The 26,962-nt window shown below is 32.9% G+C and overlaps 1 protein-coding gene across 3 annotated transcripts in view; it reads left to right on the forward strand.

The window, feature by feature from the left end:
* Positions 1-26,962, forward strand: part of Reck (Reversion-inducing-cysteine-rich protein with kazal motifs) — a 70,724-nt gene extending 43,762 nt beyond the window's left edge. For 2 of the 3 annotated variants that reach the window (XM_088230644.1, XM_088230646.1), the window contains exons 4-17: positions 2,150-2,192; positions 4,047-4,229; positions 7,642-7,818; positions 8,736-8,971; positions 10,479-10,611; positions 10,757-10,898; positions 12,246-12,523; positions 13,751-13,900; positions 15,669-15,848; positions 17,622-17,811; positions 19,655-19,809; positions 20,511-20,650; positions 23,598-23,945; positions 25,053-26,962. In XM_088230644.1, the coding sequence (XP_088086770.1) occupies positions 2,150-2,192; positions 4,047-4,229; positions 7,642-7,818; positions 8,736-8,971; positions 10,479-10,611; positions 10,757-10,898; positions 12,246-12,523; positions 13,751-13,900; positions 15,669-15,848; positions 17,622-17,811; positions 19,655-19,809; positions 20,511-20,650; positions 23,598-23,945; positions 25,053-25,361 (2,664 nt within the window). In that variant the 3' untranslated portion in view covers positions 25,362-26,962. The remainder of the gene's footprint in view (positions 1-2,149; positions 2,193-4,046; positions 4,230-7,641; positions 7,819-8,735; positions 8,972-10,478; positions 10,612-10,756; positions 10,899-12,245; positions 12,524-13,750; positions 13,901-15,668; positions 15,849-17,621; positions 17,812-19,654; positions 19,810-20,510; positions 20,651-23,597; positions 23,946-25,052) is intronic. The other variant, XM_088230647.1, reaches the window with a different exon arrangement.

Raw genomic sequence — 26,962 nt, forward strand, 5'->3', positions numbered from 1 at the left:
TGTGCATGCGTCATTTACCAGTATTGTATAAATGTACCTACATAAAACAGAAGTTATCTAAATGTGTTGACATGTTTAGACCCTTGCTTGGGTCAATATTATAAGCGCAGGTTGACCTTACGTGTGATTTACGACCGCGATAATATTACAATAATTTCATGATTGGTACATTTATGTTACGAAACAAATAGGTACATCTTTTCGATACAATATTGTAATGACCTGTCTTTGGCTGGTTTAAATAGGCACATTACGCAGTGTGTAACATTCAACATGCTGCCTATGTTTGATCATCCATATTTTCTCATCCTTACCATCACTGTTGCCTGTTGACTTTTGTGAAGTAAAAGAGCTGGAACTTTTATTGATGTGCATAAAATTCATCTGACTGAATTATTTCACGTGGCAACGCATGAAATATGCTTCCTTTTACGCCTGTTAATTTAACTAACAATATTGTGAGCATGTCCAAATGTTTGTAGACGAAGTTGGATTTTATCCCCCGGGAGTTATCAATATTGAAATTTATTGCAACGAAGATGGAAAAGATTTTTTTTTTATTTTTTTTATTTAAATCTTAAAGTAGGGCACACATATCATACATATTGTTATGTGTGTTCTAATAATAACATTGCAAATATATTTTATTTATAAATTGTTTATCACATATGTCTTGACCATTATTTTAAATTTTGATATGTTTTTTTCTTCATAAATATTTTTTTCCATTTCGTAATACTTTTTAATTGCTTTAAATAAAATTGAATTTTGTGACTTTGCCTTTTTCCTAAATGGAAGTCTAATTTTGTTCTTTTCTCTAGTATTGTGATCGTGTTCATGCTGGTTCCGATCAATTTTTTTCCAAAATTCTGTTTTTTTATTAGAGTTTATAATTTTATGAACAAATATCATTGTATTGTAAAATATTCTTTGTTTATATGTTAATAATTTTATTTCATTTACCATCGACTTTACCCTCGTATATCTGTTTTTTTTCAAAATGATTCTAAAGGCTTTATTTTGTAATACAGTTAGTTTATCTATGTTTTCTTTGTTTGATAAAAATAAAATGCTACTACAGTAGTTAACGTGTGGTTCAATAATTGCTTTGTGAATAGTTTTGCAGGAGTCCTTATCAATAAATCTTCTGATCCTTCCCAAAATTGATATTTTTTTTGCAATCTTATTTATTACCATCTTAGCGTTTTGGTGAAATGTAAGTTTTGAATCCAACATTTTTTTTTTCCATCCATTTTTGAGAATGGAATATAGAAGTCTAGGCATTTACGGGGCTTTAGACCTGTCATTGGCTAGTTCGAAAAATATTTCGACATAATCAAAATATTTTTGATTGATACAATATGATAACAAATATACGGAAATATTAAACCATGTTTGAAAACTTATTTCGATACTTAGTGGTTGATACGATATAGATGTTGATCAAACTTCAAATGTTTATAACTAACAAGTACAATATCCTTAGATAAATTAAGTATATTGCGTGTATGCTTAACCCTGTCACATCCAAAACCGTGATGATCGATATGACCACAGAACATACTCTGATATTTAAAAATATAATCTAGAAGCTTTTAAAGTCTAAAAACAAAAATACTTTAATAAACCGAATGGTTGCTTACTTCTGCAGGGGAGAAAACAGGAGTGCGGAGGGGGTAGCCAGCTCGGCGTTCTGCAGAAGAAAGCAACCATTTGGTTTTTCAATTTTGAAACGCTTTTAATTTATTAATTTTAATATGCAAATGTTTTTTATCTTGCTCATACCAATCATTGTGGTTTCAGATGTGACAGGGTGAACCATACACGCTGTGTACCTAGTGTGTTTGTGAAATTTAACTTAGAGTTATTTAAAATTAAAGTTATTGCACTGTAAGTTTCTTTATTTAAAGTCCTCGTTTTTTATTTGTTTATTAAATAATGATATCATAAAACTATTTTTTATACAGAAATGAATTATTAGACCTGAAAAAATGCCTTAATATATTTTCGGTAAACATTAGAACAGTTGTAATTTCTCCCACAGATATTTCTTTCATTCGTGTTGTATATGTACATAATTTCCTTGTATGATTACCTACACATTAAATATTCTTTCATACAATCACTTTCATATTCTGTTTGTCCTTTGTTGCAGGTAGAGTTCTGGAAATGTATGAATGAGACGCTTCAAGGTACGTATTATCTGACAAATTGTCCTTACTAAATAATTCCGTTGCATTATGCAAAATAATGCCGACGGAATCAATAAAACATAGCTTAAAGTATCCATATTTACATCTACCCTTACTTATGATATTGCGAAAGTGTATTTGTCTGTTTCTTTGTGTTTGTTTGGGTTTGCTTCACGTCGCAACGGAGCGACTGATCCACTTGTTATTTTGCAAGAGGAAAGCCGGAAAGTTGACAAGTTTCACAAGCTACCTTTCATCCCGAAAAAAATCACTCCGTAGCATTTGTTGACTCCTGCTCACAGGACATTTAAATAAAAAGCATGAAACGAATACCATTAAAATGCAAAACTGTAGGTTTATATTATATAACATGGACCAATAATTAGATTAATTCCGTACATAATTTTCATCTAAAAAAACAGTTTTATTTTTTAATATGAATATGCGATTTCACAGGACTTATTAACATTATTGGATAATCTGCTTAAACCTACTAAAACCAACTAAACTTCTTTAACACAATTCTATATTTTATTACTTTATATTGTATTTTTTAATTTAAAAAAAAAAATTCGTTGTTAATACACTCATCTTTTTATTTTTATTTTTATACCAACTATACTTCTTAACACTGTTCCTATCTTTTATTTCATTAAATTGTATTTTTTTTAAAATTATGTTGTTTATATACTCATCTTCTTTTTTTATACCAACTTTACTTCTAAACACTGTTCTATGTTTTGTTGCTTTATATTGTATTTTTTAAATTTTATGTTGTTTATATACTAATATTTTATATAACTTTCATGTATGTAAAAGCCTTGTGGGCGTGAAAAATTTATAAAATAAAAAAATAACCGTTTTTTTGGATCGATGAAAAGGATTATAAAACACATTTTTAGTGTTTCCAAAATCATACAACTTATGTAAAACAAATGAACAATAAAATTATTTTCCTCAAGTACCAAAACTTAAGTAAATAAAATGTTTCCACTCATACAAATGTTTATTATTTATATTCATAGTATGTGAAAATAGATATGTGATTTAGTGTACTTGTGATTGAGTGTGTATGTGAGAATAACGATGTGTGTGCTTGTCAATATATTTATGTAAAAAAATATGAGTATCTTACGTAATCAATATCACTGTTAAATATGAATGCATTAATCAATAAATATGTTTATATCAATAAATTTAGTAACTTGAATTTTAAAATATTTATTTATTTATTAAAAGAAAACAACAGCCATTACAACAAAAATTATATATTTACAAATAAAACAAAATTATAGGCCAATTATAGTTTTCTATACATTACTAAATACAATCTCAAAAAATAAGAAAAAAAGCGTACATTGAAATAGCCACTCCGCATCATTCATCATTAAAGTGTTTTTGAATTATTTAAGCAAGTTATAATAAAAAGGAAAAAAAGTATATTTTATTTATTATGGTTCACAAACAATAAAAAATACATACGACATTGGTGTAATAATCACAATTTGTTATGTATAAATATTGTTCATCAATTATGTGTGAACGCGGCATGCACACATAAAGAAAAAAAAGTTTTTAATAGATTTTTTTTAATTGGCTACCTTAATTGAATTTTAGATTGTTATAAAAGTCATAACAATAAATTATTACTAACCGGTGATTACAAATTATTTTACCTAGCTAACATAAGTGACAATTTTATTTTATAAATTGCGTTACAGTTTTTCTATAATTATTTCATGTATCGTTAAAGATATCAATATCAGCATTACTATGAATAAGTTAAGGACGTTACATTAAAATATTACGGTTTTTATTAGCGAATACATTATTATATTTGAATGATGTCTGCAGAAGTGCTTCGCGGGTCGGAGTGGTGGGGCCGGGCCTGCTGCGGGCTGGCGCGGGCGCGGGGGTGCGGGCGCGCCTGCGCCACCGCGGCGGGGCCCGCGTCGCCCGCCGCCGCGTGCCGCCGCAGCGACGAGCAGGCCTTCTTCGAGTGCCTGGACCGCCAGGCCGCCGGGGAGGAATGTTGCTGTAAGTCGAACCGATTAGATATTAAACAAATGTAATTGGGCAATTCTATAATTGAAGATACACATATCGCTAGCTCAAAGCAACAGTGCGATAAACCCGAAATTTCCAATTTTGAAATGCACATGCCCATATGTTCATAAATGAAATAAATAAATGTTTTCAAATATTAAAATATTGAAGTTAGATAGTTAACCTATGTGAAGATACAAACAAACAGATAAACCATTCCGCCGTTTCTCCGTAAGGGTAGGCAAAGAGGATAGAACGCCAAATCACTGCGTCTTTATTTATTAATTTACATACATAAGTTTATTGTACATTATTTGAGACATAAGACCCAACTCCATGGGACGAAAAGTCTTGAGTTGAAATTTATTTATTTATTTAACTTTTTGAACATAATTTTATTTGTATATTAGCGGGTTTATTGCCAAATGGCAATTTCTTCCAACCAACCAATAAAATAAAAGTTTTATTTTTAAAATTCAAGTTACAGAACATATGCAATAGAAAATCAATAGAAAATTAAAAATTAAAAAGCTAAAGATATATGAAAATAGAAATACACGTATTTGTTTATAAATTACCTTAAATCAATGGGAAAAAGAAAAAAAGAGGAAAGAGGAAAAAGGAAAGGAGGTGATTTAAACAGAGATAATGTAGTAACATCTTTGATGGTGGATGGGAGATGATTCCACAGTCGAGCCGCATGGACACTATATGAGTTAGAGAAGAAAGAGGAATTGTGGATGGGTATTCAGAGAGTGCCTTGATTATTAGAACGAAGAGGTCAACCATTAACTGAAAAGCGTTGAAATTTTTCACGCAGGTATATAGGAGCGTTTATGGGACGAGCAATTAGTTGACACAGACAGACTTTGTATACAGACCTCGCTTTCTCTGCATTCATACATCTTCTCATGCACGCACGCCGATTATTCCTACTACTGACATCTCCATTTTCAAGTATTTAATGGACTTGATCGTGCCATGTCTTTCTCGGTCTTCCTCGTTTTCTGCATCCATCAACATTCGCATCGTAGATCCTTTTAGCCGTTCTTTCGCTGTCCATTCGCTCTACATGCTCAAACCAACGCAGCACCCCTTTCATGATTCTGTCGATAATACATGCCTTACACAGTTCACGGATCTCAATGAAATGAAAATCTCAATGAAGTTAAAATGTAGAATTCGTAATCCTATTTAAATAATTTAATTTATTCAGACCCTTTGCATACCTCAAAGTCCGATTATCTCAGAATATGCTCTTCAGAGATATCTCAGGTGTGCTTTAGGCTAGCGGTATGCATGAGAAATTAGATAGTCGAATACCTTCAAATATAACGTTTTCTAGTGTGTATCTTGGTTGAATTATTTTATAAAATAAAATATAAATAAATAAATATTGATGATAAACAAAAAACAAACTGTCCTCCTCTCGGTGTCATGGTCAGCGCGTTTGCCTACCATGCAAAAGGTCTCGGGTTCGACTCCCGACATGATTGGCGTGAAATATTTATTTGAAAAGGTGTTTTTACAATATAATATTTCGTAATCCCTGGACTAGCATCTGAAGCGTAATGTAAGCATTTTTCCTTCATGTAACAAAACTGATCAAGATACGCTGCAATTGGCAAACCAATGCAGTGCTATATGCACTATTAGGTGCGGAAAGGGAATGGTGATAGACAATACAACAGAAATGGAAGTTTGGGCATTTTTTAAAAATTTAATGCACAAAACACACAATTTTACAGACACAATTATACGTTTTTTATGTCCCGACTTGTTAGAAAATTCCGTGTTAGGTCGGGACTCTTCGATATATAAATCAAAAATATTTATTTACATAATAAAACAATATTCAGGTAATCAAAACAATATGCAAAATAATCAAAACAATATACAAAATAATAATATAAAAATTTACAAAATAATAATAGAAAAATATAAATAATAAAAATGTATAATACATGTCGAAAATGGAATCAACAGTTATATAATAATACGTATGACAGTGATGACATACACATATACGATATACGTATATGGATAATAATGAAAACAGCAGCGATGTTATGTATTTATTCCCGAAACAATCTCATGCAGTCATTTACAGGGCTTATGATCTCTTATTGACTGGATTAGTTGTTTTAAAAAAAAGTTATTAGACTATCAAACTAAATTAAAAATTATTTTATGTATGATATGGGGGTATTATAAGCAAACTTAGAAATATCCATTGAAGGAGTTGCTGAGATATTTTCGAAAAACCTTGAAAAAAGAATTGTTTGATTTCCAATTATGCTTCACCAACTCAACCGAATCGGGTTGTGGTCCCGTGGCCAGTATTGTGGACTCACGGATCAGAGCTCCGAGGTTTGAACCCCACTCTACTCCAAGTTGACTTCCATTTTCTAATAGTGTATTTACGACTCGTTGAAAATGGCCCCAAAAATCGAAATATTTGTGTAAATAATAAGAGCGCAAATGCTTCCTTTAAAAAAACAATGGAGAATGCTAAGTTTGCGGTTTCAAGTAGTGTAATTGAAAACTGTTTTTGCAAGATTTAGAGACAGTTTTGAATTACGCTATTATTAGTTAGGTAGGTTTTATGTATAATTTGTTTTGCCATCAATAACTAATTTTCCGTTTTTAGTGGAGATTTCTAAGTTTGCTTTTAATACCCTCATCGCTTATCATCGCTTTGATTTTTTAATGTTTGTAATTTCGTAAATTCTCACCGAAATTTCGAAATGAGGAAATTTTTTATTTGATTCTTTTATTTTTTGATAGAATTTTAAACTGAGCTAAAAAAAAATGTTTTATTTTGATATACGAGTATCTTAGCTAGCAGCGCTATGATTTTTTTTAAAGATTTGTGTTTCTGAAAAAACTCCCGTGTGACGTCAGAGGTTTTTCTTTGTCAGTTCTCCTGATTAGTTCGTTTACGGTAAGCTTACCGGATATCCTTCACAGCTCTCATATCATTGGTTGGTTGGTCTCATATGAACCAGTGACGTCGTCAAAAGTAGTGCATTTAATTATTTTTTTTATATATTTTTTTTCGCTTATTCTTAAGAAACTTTAAAGGTTCAATTTTTACCGCGCGCAAGAAAATATTTTTTGTTTCCAATTTCCCGTAAGGCTGAAATTCCTCATTACGCCGCCCATGCCGTCGCGAATACAGGTCGGTGAGTGTTTTTGGCAAAAAACCAATTATTTTTACCAGCTAAAGGCCAAAACACGCTAAATGCCGAGAAACATGGCTACACCAAAAACCGCAAATCTGTTGCTGGTTGCCACAACAACATAACAACCATGGAATTCATTTATAACCGAGGACACCAATGTCCTTGGGGACTAGTAAGGTGAAAAATTGAAAACAAGTAAAGAAATGTATAAATTCTAGCTAACACCCATTCCCTGAGTTGTCACGAAGCCTGCAAGGAAGTGTTCAGAAGCCGCCTGACCCCGAGCAGGGAGCAGAGGTCGAAGGTCCTGGACTACTGTGAGGAGACTAGCCCTAAAGTAATGCAGTGCGTTAGGAATTATACCAAAGTTACTCCCGCTAGTAACCCTCTCAAATGTAAGTTTAATATTAATAATGTTATTTTGGAGATGTTATGTTGGAGGATTTATTAATAATAAATTATTTTACTAAAAATCGTAACAAAAATACTTAGGTCATCTTTTGTTTCTGGAATATCTTCAAGATGTAAACTTGTACCCATTTACGTAGCAAATAAATTTTGTATTGTCAGCTAATAATTCCTAAATTTAATCATTGCTATGACGAACAATCATAACCACTAAAATTGCTATCCTCAGAATCTTCAATCGTTTACCAAGGGATAAAAAACGCATAAGTAACATAGCTGCATCAAAAAAGTCTGCAAGAGAGCGCCTATTAATTATAATTTTTATACACGGACCAAAGGTCCGGGGTTTAAATCCCACTATTAAAACAAAAATTCCCATTTTTTTAAAGCACAAGTTATTAGCGACTTTTGGGGAGAGGTCTGAAAATTTTAATATTTGGATAAATAATAAGAACCTAAAAATTTTCTCTTTTTATTAAAACTATTTTATTGAACATACAAAAAAGCTTGAATTTCACCTTTAAAAAGATTTTACACCACCCAAATTTTGCGCTATTTTTCTTTAAATTCCAAGTTAAATTATGCTCTCAACAATCATTTAAATAATATGTTGACATGTATTTTAGTTAAAACTTTTTTTTTTTAAATATAGAAACATATGTATATTTTTAATAACACTATTTTGGTTCTAGATATATCTTTTCTACAATATTTTTTTGGCAAAATTTAAATGATTCTGAACGATCTTGCCGGGGTAGGAAACCCTGTGCTAGCGCGTAATTAGAACGTAAATTAAGTGGTGGCAAAGCGTTATCTACCCCCGCGATAGCGTTCAGAATCCCAGTCCTGGTTTCAACACCATATGACCATTTACACGTTTAATTTGAACATCTTTGTTGTTTAGATTTACACTGCTGCTCGGAGTCCACCGCGGCCGGCTGCCGCGCCAGCTGCCAGGCCGCGCTGCTGGGCGGCGGCAGCAGCCAGGAGATGCTGGACGCGCTGGAGCGGGGCGGCTGCGGGCCCCCGCTGCCGCACCGCCCGCCCTGGCAGTGCCTGCTGCGCGCGGACTCGGCGGCCGCCAACGGCCGTGGCGACCGCCCCGCCGTGGACTCGGCCAAACTGCACTGCTGTCACAAGGTACCCACGATTTACCACAGTTAAAGATTACTTATATTTCGATTAATCTTTTGGTGACTTGTATGAAGGGCGTCGAAGTTGAAGGTCAGATATTATAAAAATCCCTTCGCATAATTACAATATTATTGATGATTAAATTGTTAATTATATACGGACAGTTACATACGTGAAAATATCTCAAAAATCTAAAATTGCATTTTTTCAAATCCCATCAGAAATAAATGCAGGAACAGCGGCCTGTTGTTTATCTTGAGCCTTAAGTCATTTTTCAAAAAATAACGGCAGTAAAATTCAATTAAAATCGCGGTTAATTTAATTGAAATTTTCAAAAAAAAACGTTTATTGACAAAAAACTACTTTTTTTATTAAAAGTTTCCGTCATATTTGTGGGAAATCGATTGGAAGACCCACGGTCTTTAATAGAGTATTTGGGTATGTGGAGGGAGTGCTTTCAGTGTTATTTTGAAGACGCTTTAACGTACTAAGTATCGTGTTTTAAATCAAACCTGAAGGTATTTTTAAAAACCTACAGTCAAATCGATTAGAAGATCCGGAAAGGTAGTTTAAAGGAATATACTTGGCTTAATCTCAAAAAAAAATTATCAATGACGTTTTACAGATTTGTTTAGATTGACTCCAAATTCTTTAATTCTTTAGAATTTAAGAATCAATCCAATCTTATTTTCAGTCACTGGTTATTTATTCATATTATAATTTTTATTCGTGGTAGTTTACTGACAAATCTTCCAAATTTTTTAACTTTTTAATTGAAGAATCTGATATTAAAAATTTGTCGTGTTATGTATAAAACAACATCATTCTCTTTATATTTCTATCTTTTAAATCATCTGAAATTCTTGTGCAATGATAAAACATTTAGCTGTGCCAAATAATGCTTAAAAAATCCTTAGAATCCGAACAACATTAAAATATTCCAGATTGATTAAAATATTAAATATCACGGATATTATAATGCGAAAGTCGTCGAGTTGGCGTTAGCTAAAAAAAATAATTATTTCACCTACATAATTTAAACTTAGTAAATATATTTTTAAAAAGTATGTTTTTTTAAATAAATGATTTTTGGTCAGTTCAATGCCTCTCGGGCATTGAGTAACTGATAACAGCGGGATTTTAGAGTTTTAGCGGACTGTATAGAATTGTTACTCACTTTTAAAGTTCTTCCGATTGTTTCTTATATGAAACACTTTACTATTGCTGCAGCACGTATACCGGTATCGTGTAAATGTTGTAGATGATGATGAACTGTACAATTTAGTCTATTTATAACACACTAAACTTCACTTTGTACGAATATGCTGACGCAGTATATGATAAAGATTTATCAGAGAGGCGACTTTTCTTATGTGACTTTCTCACAGAACGGTAGAAGCAACAAGAGTTTTGAAATAGGAAGGATTTGGGAAGGAAAGGAATATTTACAGTCTTATGAGTTGCCAGTATAGAAAATGTAAAATCAGTACTTAACAAATGTTTTATTTTACAGTCTAGCACAAGCCAGTGTAAGAGATTATGCTTAAACACTTTCACCAACGATTGGGCAGGGCGCTGGGAGCGGTTTGATGCAGAGTGCCTCAAGCCACCTCAGCAAGCCGCACTAGTCAGCTGCATTGACGAAGGTAACGTAGATTAGCTAAATTTCGTGAAATCACTCGCTTTGGCGTTCTAAAAATAAATAATTAATTTAAATGGCAGGTATCTCTACCGATCGATCTCAACACGCCAAGACGAGTTTTCTTCATTTGTTAAATGTGTTTTTTCCAGTGGAAGAACCATGTGAACTTGGTTGCGAGGGGCTGTCGTACTGCACGAACTTCAACAACCGGCCAACTGAACTCTTCCGGTCCTGCAACGCTCATGCGGACATGGCGGCGCAGTATGACGTGGCGCTGTGGCAGTCGCAAGGGTAAATTTCATTGTAATTATCGATGTCAAGTTTTATGCCACGGAGCATTTTAAAAATCCATTCTCCTTTAAGGCTGTAGTCTGGTAAAACGAACGCAAAATTATGAAATCATACGATTTTGCCATTTTAAAACAATTTTTTTTTTTAATCGCGCAATAATAAAAAAATAAAAAAACATAAATTAGATAAAAATAATATTTTTTAAAGGTATTTCTGTTAAAAAATATACTTAAAAGTTTTATTTTTTATTTTCATTTTATTTATTTCGAATACAAACAGATGTACAGGTTAAATGAATATTAAACATATATATATATATAAATAAAATGTAGACATAGTAGGGCCTGCCATCCAATTATGTGTATTCACTAAATAATACTGTAATAAAGCGACGACAGCTTGAAGTTTAAACTATATAAATAATAAATATACTATAAATTAAAATAAGATAAATATGGACAAAACAAGGAGATAGTGGAAAGGAAAAGAAGGTAATTGATAAGGAGTGGTTAAGGATGATTGAAGGAAAGTGAGAGTGGAAAATTGCATTTGATTTAATGATTAAATGAATTATGAATGAAGAGCATGAATCAAGCCTATTAATTCTCTTCTGTACATATTGTATGGAGTGTTAAATATATCAAGACTATTAAAAAAAAATGTAACTAAATTATAATTACTTTTAGACCGGCAGATTACTTGGGTATCTGGGATCTCGATAAAGACTAAGTATTGAACTAAAATTTGGTGTAATAATTAAAAGATAATAAATTGAACATGAAAGTGGCCGAAGCCAAACTTAATTTTTTCGTTTTCGAAAAGAAATACAAGCATTTTGAATAACATACATTTTTGTGGCATTTTCCTTTATTTCTAAGTAAAATTATGCCTTCAAAAAATTTATATGTATTGAAATATTTTAGTTGAAATTTTTTTTTGGAATTGTATTTAAAAAAAAAAAGAAAAGATAATTCTAGTTGCAATTTTCAATTTATAACAATATCTTATTAACATTTTTATGACCTTCATATCTGCCATTATGGGTACCGGTAAGGGCAGGTATGAAGGTCATAAAAAGGTTAATGAGATATTGTTATAAACTAAATATTACAACCAGAATTATCTTTTTTTTTTAAATAATACAATTCTTGGTAGGGTCATTATCTTCCTATTTTTCAACTTTAGAAGATAATGTCGGAGATTCGAAGATTTTTTTATTTTTTCGACTAAATAAATAGCTGTATGTGTTCCTTGCAATATTTATTTAAAAGGCTGATCACTTTCACAATGCAGTGCCCTAAGCACCATTATGTGTGGGTAGAGAGATGATGATTATGATACTTGCAGATATCTCGAGCTGGGCGGTTTGCGCGTCCCCTTGCGCAACAGCACGCACTGCGCGCCGGGCGTGTGGCGCGCCGTGGCGTGCGCGCTGCACGTGAAGCCGTGCGCGCACCAGGAGCACGCGGGGCGCGTGTGCCACGCCGACTGCCTGGGCGTGCTGGCGCGCTGCGCGGACTGGGCGCGCGTGCCCGCGGGCAACAGCGCGGCCACGCTGTGCGCGCGCCTTTCTCCTGAGGACGCCGACGCGCCCTGCATAGCGCTCAGGAACTTCATGGAACCAAGTGAGATATTTCTTCGCTCATTATATTCTTTATTCTATATATCGACGGATAGGTGCGTAAACCATTGCAATTTTTAAAAATTCAACTAGGACAACTAGTTATTTTGCAACGTGTTGATAATGGACACAACTTGCTTATATCATACGATTTTTGGGTAATTTTTATCTTAAATATACATTTTTAAACAAAATGTATTTGAAGAACTATTTATTTATTTACTATCATTAAAATAAAGAAAATATTAATCATTGTTTTTAACTAATTTTTTTTCTTCCTTTCGGTTTCAAAGATACACAAGCTTCTTTATCGAAGTATAATTTGTAATGAATCTCATCTTATTTTTATTTAACAATGTCTACTAAATATTAAATCTAAACATGTAAAGCTATGTAGCTAGGAACCTCACACCACACATCCTATCTTTAAAAGAACAACATGTCAAAAAAACCTTAGCTCCACATGTTTTGATTTAGTATTTATTACGCACTGTTAAAATAAAATAAATTTATAAAAGATAAGTTTAAATATTACAAATTAGGACAATATATATATATATATATATATATATATATATATATATATATATATATATATATATATATATATATATATATATATATATATATATATATATATATATATATATATATATATACAAAAGTGATAATTAGTGTTAAAATAATTATAAATGTAAATTAAGTTGTAAATATTATCATATTGGACTTTGCTAATCATAGAACTATATAAAATAAATTAAAATTACAAATTAAATTAATAATAATAACAAACGAATATTTATACGCCTTTCATTAGCTTACCTGAACAGCTAATATTTTGGACGTATCGAAATAATGATAAGTGTTTTTTTTAATCGGTAATAAAATATACCTACTACAATGTCAAATAAAAATCACCGAAATGTATCGATTGATACCACATCGAATAACATCGCACGCGCAGGATTTATATATAAATCAAATTTGGATTTTTAAACATGATTTCAGACACATTTCAGGACTGATATCCAAATTTTAACTGAAATCTAAAAAAGTTCAAGTTAAAATAGAACTCTTCGGAAATATATATTTTTCAACATTTTGTAACTAGAAAATAAAGTTTTTTAATCATTAATACTTCGATTAAATTATTACGATGAAACTTTGACATGAGCGTCAAGACAAAAATACTATCTTTAAAAATCCATCATTATAAAATGATTAATTTCAGGTGACAACCCGTACATAGAGCCTTACGAGCAGGTGTCGTCCCCGTGTAAAGGAGAACCTTGTGGCGCGACGCAAGTCTGCTCCATCGACAGAAACTGTCCTCACGGCGGCTCCTGTAACGCCTACACCTGCACCAATGGCTGCCCACTAGGTAGTTCTTCTTGCAGAGTGATAAACCCCAGCAATATTCCTAAACAGCGAACATTAAAAATCCATGAAGTACCAGAATTTCATTTATGTTTGTTATATTCAACACATTAATTGTGTGGTCCAATTAGTACATTACGTATTTTATCGACCTTTTAATGCTTACCTGTTTTGATAACATATAACTTCATACTAAAAAAAAACAACAACTACTTAACTTTTAGATCTAAGACAAATATGTTGTTTTCAATGTTTAAAATATCTATTTAAGAACCAAAGTCAAAGAAGGAATCGTGTGTTAGAAACACTACATTGTAAAACGAGACTCGCACAGAGACATGCATATTTTATAGGCCCAAAAATTTTTAATTCTTTTTTGCTGATAATATTTCATTGATTACAAACTTTCAAAATTTTCCTTCTTTTAAAAAACATGCACTATCCTGGATTCAAACTAAAGATATGAATTCTTTTTTTCTATGCTTTATTTTGTTGCCCTTTAATAATAAGGAATATTTTTGTGTTTTTTTAATATTTTTTATTTCCTTTTTTAATTACTATAAAAAAAACACAATATTATCTTTTACAGAATATTTTATTTTTTCTTTCTTATGTCTCACAAAAATATTATAACTGTCCATTATTTATTATAGGAGCGAAAATTCATTAAAATTTTCTTGTATATCCATGAACAGGCCATGCCTTTGTGGGATTTTTTGTTTACTATTTTTACTATTTATGTTTTTATTGAAAAAATAAAAATAGCAATGGCTATGTAATTATGCTTTATTTTTTTTTTGTTACTCTGTTTTATCACTTATGTTTATTGTGAAAAAAACAAATTAAAAAAAACACACACCTTCATGTATATTATGGAAATGAGGGGTACATCTCCAACCGGTAGACATTAAAAAGTCGATGTGTGGCTGTGTACTAATATTGACTAAAATTTCTGTATTTGTATATTTTTAATAAGTAACACATTTTCCACATTGCGGTATTATGACCTTTCAATCAAATAAAAATTTTAAAAATGCATAAATAAATACATATTTAATACCAGGGAATACATATAACACAAGATAATTACAAAATGAATACTGGGGGTCCTCTGATTAGAATAGTCTCCATCTAACATGGCTCAGCCTGTTTTAAGGTGGAGTTTTTTTTTATGTTTTAAAGTAGTTCTGTTTTTTTAATTATTTGTCAAAAAAATGTTTTTGTAATGTAATTGGTTTTTTTTCTTTTATTTTTGCACCCCAGCAGTACAGGAGGCCCAATTACAGCGGTAAATTAGAACACGAACAGAAAGGCTCGAGAAAAATTGAGCAAATGCTGAGAAGAACCTGACTGGCCCACATTAGAATATCCTTCCTGATTCCAACAGTTTAGCTAAAATATTGTAATATAATAGCAGAAAAATCATATTTTTGAATCATAAACCTTGAATATTATAAGCAAGGTAAAAATAATGCAAGTCCCGTATAACAAATAAAAATAAATAACCATACTGATTTTGAAAATACAATTAATTATTTTTAATCCATTTCATGTACATTTATCGGTATTTGTAGTATGTAATATTTCCCTATTATATATAATCACTAATAATATTTTTTTACTTTTATTCCTTATACTTTTCAAAATTAGGTAGGTACTAAAATGGATAAGTTCACGTCCACAAATGATCAATTAATCCGTTTTAAGATTTTAAGTTCCAATTTAGATATTCAGTTAGCTTTTATAGGTATTCAAACGTTTTCATGTTTCAGGAGAAGCCAGTCAATTCCTTGTCCCAGAAGGAACGTATGTGCGGATTCCCATTTCCAACTCGCAGAAGGGATGCTTGAAGATATGCCAATGCACAGATAAGGGAATTATCGACAAATGCCAACCCCTTCCTTGCTTCTCTTACGACAGCTGCAATCTGGCGAACAAAGTGATTCAACATGGTAATTTTTATATATTTTTTTCCTATTTATTTATTTATTCACAGTTTTTCTCTTACAAACTATAATTCATAATAAAAACAATGTGACCTCACTTGGGTTACCCGTGCTGAGGACACTTTACAATATACTTTTTTTTAAATATTTTTACATTTGAGAATAAACAAAGAAGACTAACTTAATAAACAGAGATAATTAACAAAATTCATACAGTTTTAAACACTAAGTATTTATGTTTTTAATTAATTTATGTACATCTATATTATTTATATTACAAAACGCAAAATGAAAGAACAAAAAACCTAACATAAGCTATACACTTGTGGAGCAGTTTATTCAATATTGGTTTGTGCGAATGAGACAATCCATTTTACTTCTACCTAGCTCCACTATCCATTTTTTATAGCCTTATTGAACATTTTCTCGTTACTGATTGTTTTTATGGATAGTGGAAGTAGGTTATAGATTTTAATTGAATAATGCCCAAAATCCCTTTGTCTTAATTATTTTATTTGTGAAGCATTTCAACTCTATTATTTTACATTTTTTCACTGCCACCTGTGTTCTATACGAAACATATTTAAATTTTGTCAAATAAATACGATAATGTTAGTACAATAACATAAAATAAAACACAAGAATAATTTAAATATAAAACCAGGATATATGAGTACATAATACTCCACCGAGTCCAAGAAAAAGCATAAAAAATTAAAAATATTTTCAGGCGTTGCCTAGTATGTACGCGTAGGTAAAATAATTAAATCAGATGAATCTCCCCCGCGTCAATATAGGTTTTAGATTTTTAACTTCACAAACATCAACATATTGAAGAACTGTAGAAATGTAGATGTACGAATATAGGCTGTATGGTGAATGTTACACAATGAGTAAAGTAGCCACTTAAACCAGCCAATGACAGGTCATAATTTTTGTAGATGCCTAGATTCTATATTTCCTTCTTTAATATGTTCTTCATCTCGGTTAATAACTCGTAACAGTCAAAAGTATAGGATTATTAAAAATTAAAACTATTTTGCGATTGAGGAATAATGTAATATAATAGACGGTTTTTGATAATGTAAGCATTGCGAACAGAATGAACAATTTTAAGCTAACATTTTTTTGAAACCAACTTCTAATAGGTAAATATCACATACTACGAATACCGATAAAAAAATATATAATAGATTTAGAATAATACGTAGTATTTTCAAAATCAATATGGATATTGTGGAGAAATGTTCTCATACATAACTTTAAAAAAGAAATTATTTTAGAATATGTCACTAGAAAAACGCGTCATGTTTGGCATTGTGACGTCAAGATTCGTGATGATGTTTAATAAAAATTTTAACCGTTAGGAATAAAGTTCAAAATTAACACAAATCGTGAGGTATTAGGGGCGTGCCCGATGAAATTACTGTTTTTGCGGTAAATTCAAAAGTAATTTATTATCTATTTTGCTTTCAAAATTTATTATTTATTTTACTTTATTCATACATTACTTAATTTTTTTTTCTGCATACAAATATACAATATTGTAACTTAAGTTTTTTTTTATTTTAAGTTTTTTTTTCTTTAAATTATTGTTTTTAATACATTGCGAGCCGTGAACAAAGAGTGACGGGTCTAGCAACATTATATACCTTGTATAAATTATATGTATGTCGTCTGTCATTGTTCCGTTTTAAAATAAATAAGTAAGTAATAAAAAAATGATAAACAACGTTTTTTTTATTATTTGTTAATTGTACCACCAGTTGTGGATTCCAGGGTCGATATTCTACATGGAGTGTAACGTGTGTTCGTGTTTCGCTGGGGAAATAGTTTGCAGCAAGAAACAGTGCGATATGGAGGAGAAGGCTATCTCCTCCAACACCTACCTTCCCTGTAACTGCCCGACGCACCACGTGCCCATGTGCGGGTCCAACGGGAATACCTACCCCAACGAATGCCTCGCAAAGTGAGTCCAATATCTAGACAAATGATCCGCAGGTTGAACCTATTATTTGTTTACCAACGAATTTAAAACAAATCAAGAAAAAATAGTTTTTTTTATATTTTACTGAATGCAGTTTTACTCGAGTTTCAGTTTATGAAATGTAATTACGTGTATCTTGTCTATGAGATATATTGCCAAGAAACGGGTTAGTATGTTCATTTTCAAACATATTTTGTATTTTAAACGACAAATTATTACACTTTATCTGTTTTTAAATAAACGCATTATAATCCAACAATTTCACGAATATCCTTTTTAACACAACATCTAAAAAATATTTAAATATTTTAACACGATCGTAGAACAACGACGCAAGTGATTTTCTTCAAGTTTACATAAGAGTTTACACTAGTGGTTTGTGATTTTTTTTACACTTTATGTCACAACTACCAAAGTATATAATTTGATACGTGGGTTAGTTATGTATATAAATATTTATTTAAACCTAGAAAATAAAGCCTTTATTACAACCTTTTCAAGATCAAATATAAAAGAAAGTCAATGTCGCATTTTTCACACATCCGCCGTTCTACGATCCCGACGATTTGTGTTTATAAAATTGTGTAGTTTTTCATTCGTCTTGTAAAATTATCACTATTTTTAATATTATTTCTCAAGCATACAAGTCAGTAATTATTAGTGAATAACCACTTACTTATCCACTTGTCAATGTTTACTAGTTTTGAGATGTACCCGTCGCTTCCTCAGGACACTGATTACACTAACATGTAAATCCCACTATAGTGGTGTATACACCACAAAATAAACCATCGCGGTTGACCAACTATTATGGTAAAGGTGTATGTTATATTAGGATTTGCATGTTAGTGTTATAAGTATCCCAACGAAGAGACGGGTACGTTTTGATTATATATAAATATTTACTTAGGTACATTTATAAGCACTACTTATTTAGCGAATTTGTAAATCATCTAAATTTGTATCATCGATTACGAATGATGGTCTGTGATTACGATAGATTTATTCGTATCTACCTTGTAACAAGTCTCTTGCAATGCAATTCTGAACGCTTTCTAGGAGGTAAAAAAAGCGTTGCTAGCACGTATTTTTTTTAAAGCCTATCAACAGGCTTAAGTAAGACTTTATAGATTGGCATTAATGAGAAGTACTTAATCTAAACATTCTTAAAATCTACTTAAATTAACAAAGTTTATAATCAACAAAAGGTATGTATATAGCATAATCTAGGTGAAAATGACAAGTGTGACATCGCGAGTCAGGAGAGACAATACCGTTTGCTTCTTCAATGCCTGCCCTTGCTGTAGGAACACATCGACAGTACCGTTTAGTGAGATTTCGTTCACTGTTCTGAGGATCCTTGGCAGAGGGGAAAAAATGCGATGTTAGTTTTATAATTTCCCACAGTAAAGACAGGATTGGTACGCAAATTACGGCGAGGTATCTGAGCAAGGATATCATGGGCATCTATACAGTTAGATTATCATTATTGATTTTTTTTATTTCATAGTTTTAAAATGCACAGAGGTTCTTTTGTTTCAGGTCGCGACTATCTAGGTAATTCCCGTGTTTAGGCATGACCTTCCTTTTTACATGTGTTTTTTTTCATTAAAGGATGCTAAAAAAATTCAAATGATAATATTATAATCAAAAACAAAAAAATAATATAAATGAGAAAATATTCCGATAATAATAAAAATTGAAACATAAATTAGAAAATATACTATTTATAATTTAATCGTTCAGAATCGCACTGCTGATTACTCTTACAAGGTTCACATTCGGTGCACACCGCACTGGTATCACGGTGTGATGATATTTGCAGGTGTTCGGGTCTTGGGGACGCTGATATAGAGTTCGGTCCGTGCTCCTCCAAGAAGCCTTGTGAGAGTTCTCCCTGTCCATCCAACTCCACGTGTCTTCCTGCTCCGACCGTCTGCCTGTCTCTCATGCACCGCCCGTGTCCTCAGTACATCTGTGGTAATTAAAATACTAATGACTTCCCAATAAAGAACATCATGTTGTAAGCGTTTCTGGAGTCAGTCATTTTAATATGTTGATCTTGAACGTCGCAGTCTGTCTATTAAAAAATATTTGTGGAATTTCGAGTTGGATATTTTTTGTACTAGAATAATTCATATATCAATTTTGTTTTCCATGTAATAATTATTGTCAATGTATAAAATCTATTTCCCCTGCGTTCAGGCAGATGAAGAATACAGTTTTGTGTGTGAAATAGAACCAGAGCCCTGGACGAGAGTTCTCGACTCGATGGATGCTCTCAGGTAAAATCCTGAATAATTAAACTGAGTGGAGATAAATCCGCCTCGATACGTAGTGGTTGGCGTGTTCGCCTATCATTCTTAAGGCCCAGGTTTCGAATCCTGGCAGGGTGGACGTGAAATATTGATTTTTATGGTTGTTTAAACTGCAATATTTTATTGTTCCTGGACTGGTTCTAGAAGTGTAGGCCTGATCACCTTACCTTTGCGAAACAGATGATCGAAATACGCTGCATTACACCACTCGGTGAGGAAAGTAAATATCTGATCTCCGTCCAAAAAAGTTGATATAAAAATTGTACCATAAGCAGGAAAAAATCATTTATTTTTTTGTTTATCGGGTAAACACCGTATTATATATAAATATTTCCCAAAATTTTTTAACAATTTTGGTTTTAGTGAATGCATCGAGTTGTGCGTCGAACCTGAATGATCCAGTGTGTGATAGCGAGGGTAGGACTCACCCTGACCCGTGTCACCTGGTGGCCTCTGGGAAGCAGCTCGCCTATATGGGGAAGTGCCTCACCAAGTGCGCGCAGGTTAGAATATCCATTTTAAAAAAAGGTTTTTTCGTAATTGAGTTTTATATTGAAATTTCTTTAGCCCTATGCTATTATTATTTATTCAAATGTCTCCAAATAAGTATTAACATATTTTTATATCTAATAGTAAAAGCGATCATCTTACCTTCATGTAACAAAAATGATCAAGATACACTGCGATTGGTGTACCGATGGAGCGCCCTATGCACCGTCAGGTGCAGAAAGGGAATGATGATATTTAATAGGCCCGCAACCTTTTATTTGATTGAATCGATGGCATGGACTGAATCTAAAACAAATGGCAATGCAAACATGAATATATTTAATCGTATCTTCTATAATTGTAATGATTCAAAATATTTTTTTGTCGCTTTATTTATTTCTACTAATTTTTTTATTCTTTTACAAAGCAGTTCATAAAAAACATAATAGATAAACATATATGAATACAGGTCAAAAGCAGATACATTGATTATGTCTATTTTTGTATTTTTTTTATTGTATCATTGCCAGTGTAAGTAGGATCAATAATCCCGGACTATGACTAACAAGAGTTTTTTTTAAATTTTTATTTCGTTACCATAAAAGCACATTTTTTTATGTCTTCAAACTTAATAAATTTTTTTCCAGCACATAATAGCATTCAAATATAAACAAATATAGTTTTTTGACACAATTTTCAAATAATTCAAATAAAATTACAAATTCACATTAGCAATTTACTATCGTATAATAAAAACACCAGCGCCCTTGAATGATCACCCCCGATGACAGCCCTGTAATTTTATTTTATTTTTAATAAATATAAAATAAAATGAATAATTATCTTTTAAACAATATAACCGAGTTGTGGAGATTTCCGAGGTTCGTACCTCGCTCTACTCTTTACATGATTCCCATTGTCATTGAGAATATTATTTACGGCTCGTTGGAAGTAGTCCAAAAATTGAAATGTTTAAGGGCCGGTTGCATCGACAAAAGTTAAGTTAAAGTCAGGGCTAAAGTAAAATAAAAGTCACTTTTATGTCAAAATGCGTTGCATCAAAAAAAGTTAAGTAAATATTAACAAAAAAGTTACTTTTATTTGACCGGCCGCAGGGGGACCGTTTAAAGTAAAGTTTAAAGTTGAATGCGATCTGCCATCTGTCAAAAAAGCGTCGTGAGTGTTGAAATCTATTGATCGATCTGTGAAAAGTTGCACAAAATGTCCATTTTATCGGATTTTTCGTCTTCCGATGACGAATTTATCATCCAGTATATTCTAAACCGAAAAAAAAACTGTTCAAACCACGAACGGACCATTTTTTGTGGGAAGAGTCCGACTTTATCGCAAGATTTCGAATGTCAAAAAAGTGAAGAACTAATAATTATTTGAATTTTTAATTGTTAATTATTTTTCAAAACACAGGACTTGATCATCAGTGGCATGGTGTAAAATAAATCTAAATCATGCCTGTATTGAAATGCTGTTTATTTATTTTTAAATAGAGCTAGGTTGAGCTCAGCTAACTCTTTCTGGGTATTTTAGGCTGCCATTTTATCAATTTTAGGCTGGCTGGCTTGCCCGTAAAAAGGCCTTGCTCTATGTCTAGAGTAAAAAGTTCTTCATTTTGTTTTAGCTTTTGCTCTTTTAATTTTTTATCTAGTTCAAAAAGGACGATGTCCCTTTTGTTCTTTTCTTCTCCGAATGCGCAGTGTTGCTTCGCCCTTTCATACACACTGAAAATTGGAACGAAATTTAAACGTTTGTGCCCAAAGACGCGTCGCGGGGCATGTGTATTGCTACATGTAATTAAACAAGTACGTGCTTGCGCAAAAATCCCAACAATTTTTAGGGTGAAACTTGAACCTTTACAGTGGCAACATTCTTAACTTTAACTTAACTAAAATAAAGTTGATGCAACGGAATTTTTCAGTTACCAGATTTTGAGCCTTAACTAAGTTTAAATATTTAACTTTAAACTAAATTTATACCAACTTTTATGCAACCGGCCCTTTGTGACGCAAATATTTCTTTTTAAAAAAACTTATTATTTATAATGCATATGCAAATGCAAAAAAAAATATGTACGGCTTACTGCCTTTTAAAAAATACAAAGTAACACAAAATTAAATATGTATGTACAATTGTACATGCATACAATGGTTCTTATAAGTGATATAAGTAACAAATTCAATTTAATATTATACTTTATCACGATTCAATACAGTTGGAGAAATCAAAATTAAGATTTAAAATTAAAATTTTAAATACCCCGTCTCTAATCCCTTGCCATTTATAGTAAAACAAATAAAAATAATTGTGTCCAAAAATAAAGTGTTAACCATTTCAATCTTGAAATATAACATAAAAAAGACAAAAGACAGGCGTCGCGGGTTTGATTCCCGCCAGCTGCTAGAAAAAATCAAGACAGATTTTTTTCTCAGTTAGTCTCGGTTTTGTGGTGTATTTTTCATTACCTCCTTCCATGTTCTCTCCAGCCCACCTGCTGGCAAGCTTCTAATATAGTGGATTAGCGGATTATTCCTTAAAAAAATAAATTTAAAAATTACCATCGAGTTTTGATTTTTGAATCACTTGTGATAAAAATATCAACAATCTTTCCTAATTTATGTCAATAATTGCTAATGTTATTGACGTTGGTTTCGCAGTTTTCTTCATGAAATAGCATTTGTTCCCTCGTACATCTTTGTAATACATGAAACTTTATTGATTGTACCATTTGTGGGCAATCAAACATAGAGTTAAATATTTTATACAATAACATGAAACCGAACGTTCGGTCATGTATGTATGACCGAACGTTGTAACGGGGTTAGTTCTATACTTTACTATATCGCTTCGGATATTGAGTTTGTAGTTAATATGTCGAGTTCTTCATGATACAGATCGTTCAGAGTTGTCTTGATTTTGTCACCCATTAGTGCAAATATTTTGTTTCAGAGCGGAATAGTTTGCGGAATAAACGGCAACGCTTACCCCTCGGAGTGCGCCGCCTGGGCCGACTTCGTCAGCGTGGACTACGCGGGCCCGTGCGTGGCCGTGGGGCTCATCGCGCCCGCGCCCCCCGCGGGGGGCCAGTGCGCGCTGGCGCCAGTGGCGTGCCGCGCGCCGCGCGCCGCTTGCCTAGGCCTCACGCCGCCGGGCGCGTGCTGCCCCGCGTGCGGGGGCGCGCTGAAGCTGCTCTACTCGCGCAAGCAGATCGACCGCGCGCTCTACGCCCTCAGGGGGGCCTCGCTGGCCGCGCTCACCTTGCGCTCCTTGCTCACCGCGCTACAGAGACACGTTCAGGTATAGCTAGTTCGCGGATGAGAATAATATGTTTAAATACCTAGGTAGCGAATTTGTAAAATTATAAACCGCAAATATTTCATTTATAAAAAAAAATCATACACAAATAAACTTTCCTGGACCTATTGTTTAGTCTTCTCGTGAATTTTGTGGAGCACTTCTAGGGACAGTGGCACCATAAAAAGATAAGTTTAAAAAATTCGAAGTAAAGTAATGGTTGCGTTTTTATAAAAACAGGGAAACGGGTAATTTGTTTTTCACGCAACAATTTTATCCATTTTGACAAAAACCAATTAAATTTTTTTTTTTTTACATTTTTTTGTACAAACGAGCCTTAAATTTAAAAAAATTAAATTACGATCTTATTATTTACCATAAATATAACGATTTGACGCCATTTCTCAAATATTCTTGAGTCATTCACAAATAACTGTGCTCTGAAATGCGAATCAAATCGTGGTAAAGCGGCCTCGGTCTACTGATCTCTAAAGTCCGCGAGACTACCACGGGACAACAACCCGGTCCAAATTTGTCATTGTAAAATACCAATTTAGGCATTTATCGATCATAGACTTAAAGTAGTAATTCGCTAGAGAAGCCCTTTAGCTCTATTGCATAAAACGAAAGCGTTCCATTTTTTTTGGTTTATAGTTGAACAACAAACGTTCTACGGATGGTTGTGATTTGCTCTTGCAATCTTAGACCTGAGTACCAACGGTCCGCTGTGTTTGCCGTAAACTGTAGCTTACTTCGTGGTTGATATTAATATAATGGTTTTTGCCCGTATGAGTGACTCTATACGTCAGTGGCGTATTATTACTCTAATGTCAGAACATAGTCAATTATCTTGCATGAACATTATATTACGAATCAAAACATGGCTTTCCAGATTAACCATATACGAGTCATTCCTGGCAAGGTGGACGTGAAAAATAGATTTTAAAATGTTTTTAGTAGCAATATTGCATTGTTCTTGGACTGACATCTATCACCATACATTCGATCACCTCGCCTTCACCAATGCAGTGCCCTAATGACCACCAGGCGCGGGAAGGGGAATGATGATGATGGTATTTTGTAATTTTACGTATATTTGTTTTATCACAGGTGGCTGAGTGCGTGGTGCGGGGGTACGTGTCCGTAGAGCTGGACATCTTCGTCATGGTGCAGAGCGGCGAGAGGGACCCGTCCGCGCTGCAGCGGGAGGCGTGCGTGCGCGAGGCGGAGAAGCTGGGCGGGCTCGTGCGCCGCCACAGCGCGCGCATCGCCAGCGAGCTCGGCCTGAGCGCGCTCGTCGCCGCCAGCGCCGCGCACGCGCCGCCCGCCGCCGGCGCCGCCCGCGCGCCCGCGCCCGCCGCCCTCCTGCTGCTGCTCGCCAGCGCCGGCCTCCTGCGCGGACTTCATCGTGTTACGTAACACCACCCGCTCGAATGACGCATCGCTAGCTACCAATGCGAACAATTATACTTTTGTTTAAATTTATCACAACGGAGTGGAAAACATTTTTGAGAAAGGAAAAAAGTCAAATACAAACAGTTAATTTTGGAGTACCACAAGGATCTATTTTGGGTCGACTATTATTTATTTTATGTTCTAATGACTTTTCACTGTACACCTTTAAGATAAAATTATTATGCATGCCGACGACATTGGACGATTCTATAAAAATCAAACTGTCGTATTAACTACCAACGACATAAACAAAGACCTAATTATGTTGATTAAATGGACAAACACAAACTTATTTACACTTGATGGAAAAAAAGTTATATTATCCATTTTCAATCTAGAAAAAAATGTCATAAAGTAGATGCTTACACAAACGATGAACGCCTAAATGAAATTGAACGTGTTAAATACTTAGGACTAACAATAGACAGACAATCGACATGGACAATTCATGTCAACAATTTAATTAGCAAAGTGGCGACATTATCGAGTCTTTTTTTTTAAACTTGTTTCAAAAACGGAAAAAATTATCATGTATTGAAAACCAATGTAAAAACTAAAATTTGTTATATGCAACTACTATGTGGAACCGTAAATCATAATGACGTAAACAGACTACAAAGGCAACAAAATAAAATATTAAGGTTAATATATGACCTCCCATATCTAACAGCAACTAATGAACTCTTTAAACAAACTAAGCAATTAAATGTTTCTGAACTCTTTAAACTAGAATCCTTAAAGTTTATTCATAAATTATCCACGGATGTAACTGTGGACGAAAAACTAAAACTTTAAAAACATTGTACTAAACATGGACAAATACGAGAATGTCAGAACAATATCATTTCATTTCTAAAACCTCGTTTTGTTGTTGTTGTCTCGACAAGACCTTCAATTTCAATTTCAGTCCCTGGTTTACCAGGGACTGAAATTATACAATAAATTACCAGAAAAAGCTAAACAAAAGACTCGTCAACCTTTACAAAATATGATAAAAATATTATCATTAACACTAGAATATGAATTAAAAAAAGAAAAAGAAAAGTTAAATGAATGTAATAAAAAAATAAAAAAAGTAAAGTCTAGGCAATCACAGGGCTTATGACCTGTCTTTGGCTGATTTAAGTGGCCATTTTATATCCTGTGTAACATTGGCGATTCCGCCACATTTTCTTTCTCTTTTATGTGTTGACTTTTGCGAAGTAAATGAGCCGTAAATGAAATGTATAAAAATACATAGATTTAAGTAAGATTCATCTGGCTGAATTATTTCACCTACTGGGCAACGTCTGAATTTAAAAAAATAATTTGATATTTATCTTTATGTGTGGGTGTGGATCTTTACGATCCGGATCCGTCTGAAAAAGAGGGAGAACTATCATCTCTTTCTGTTCGCATTATTGAATGTGATTCAGAGATGTCGAATTACCCTCTTCAAATTTGCTCATTTTCATTCGACTCGTTTTTTTCCCTTTTCTCTTTGTTTCCACCGTACTTTTTTGCAAATAAAATAATAAGCAAAGAAAAACGTAAAAGGGTACTTTGTTTTATTTTATAAAGAGAAA

The sequence above is a fragment of the Micrasema longulum genome, unplaced genomic scaffold (assembly GCF_059751315.1).
Source record: "Micrasema longulum isolate JH-2025_06_02 unplaced genomic scaffold, ASM5975131v1 h1tg000802l, whole genome shotgun sequence".
Classification (NCBI taxonomy): Eukaryota; Metazoa; Arthropoda; class Insecta; order Trichoptera; family Brachycentridae; genus Micrasema; species Micrasema longulum.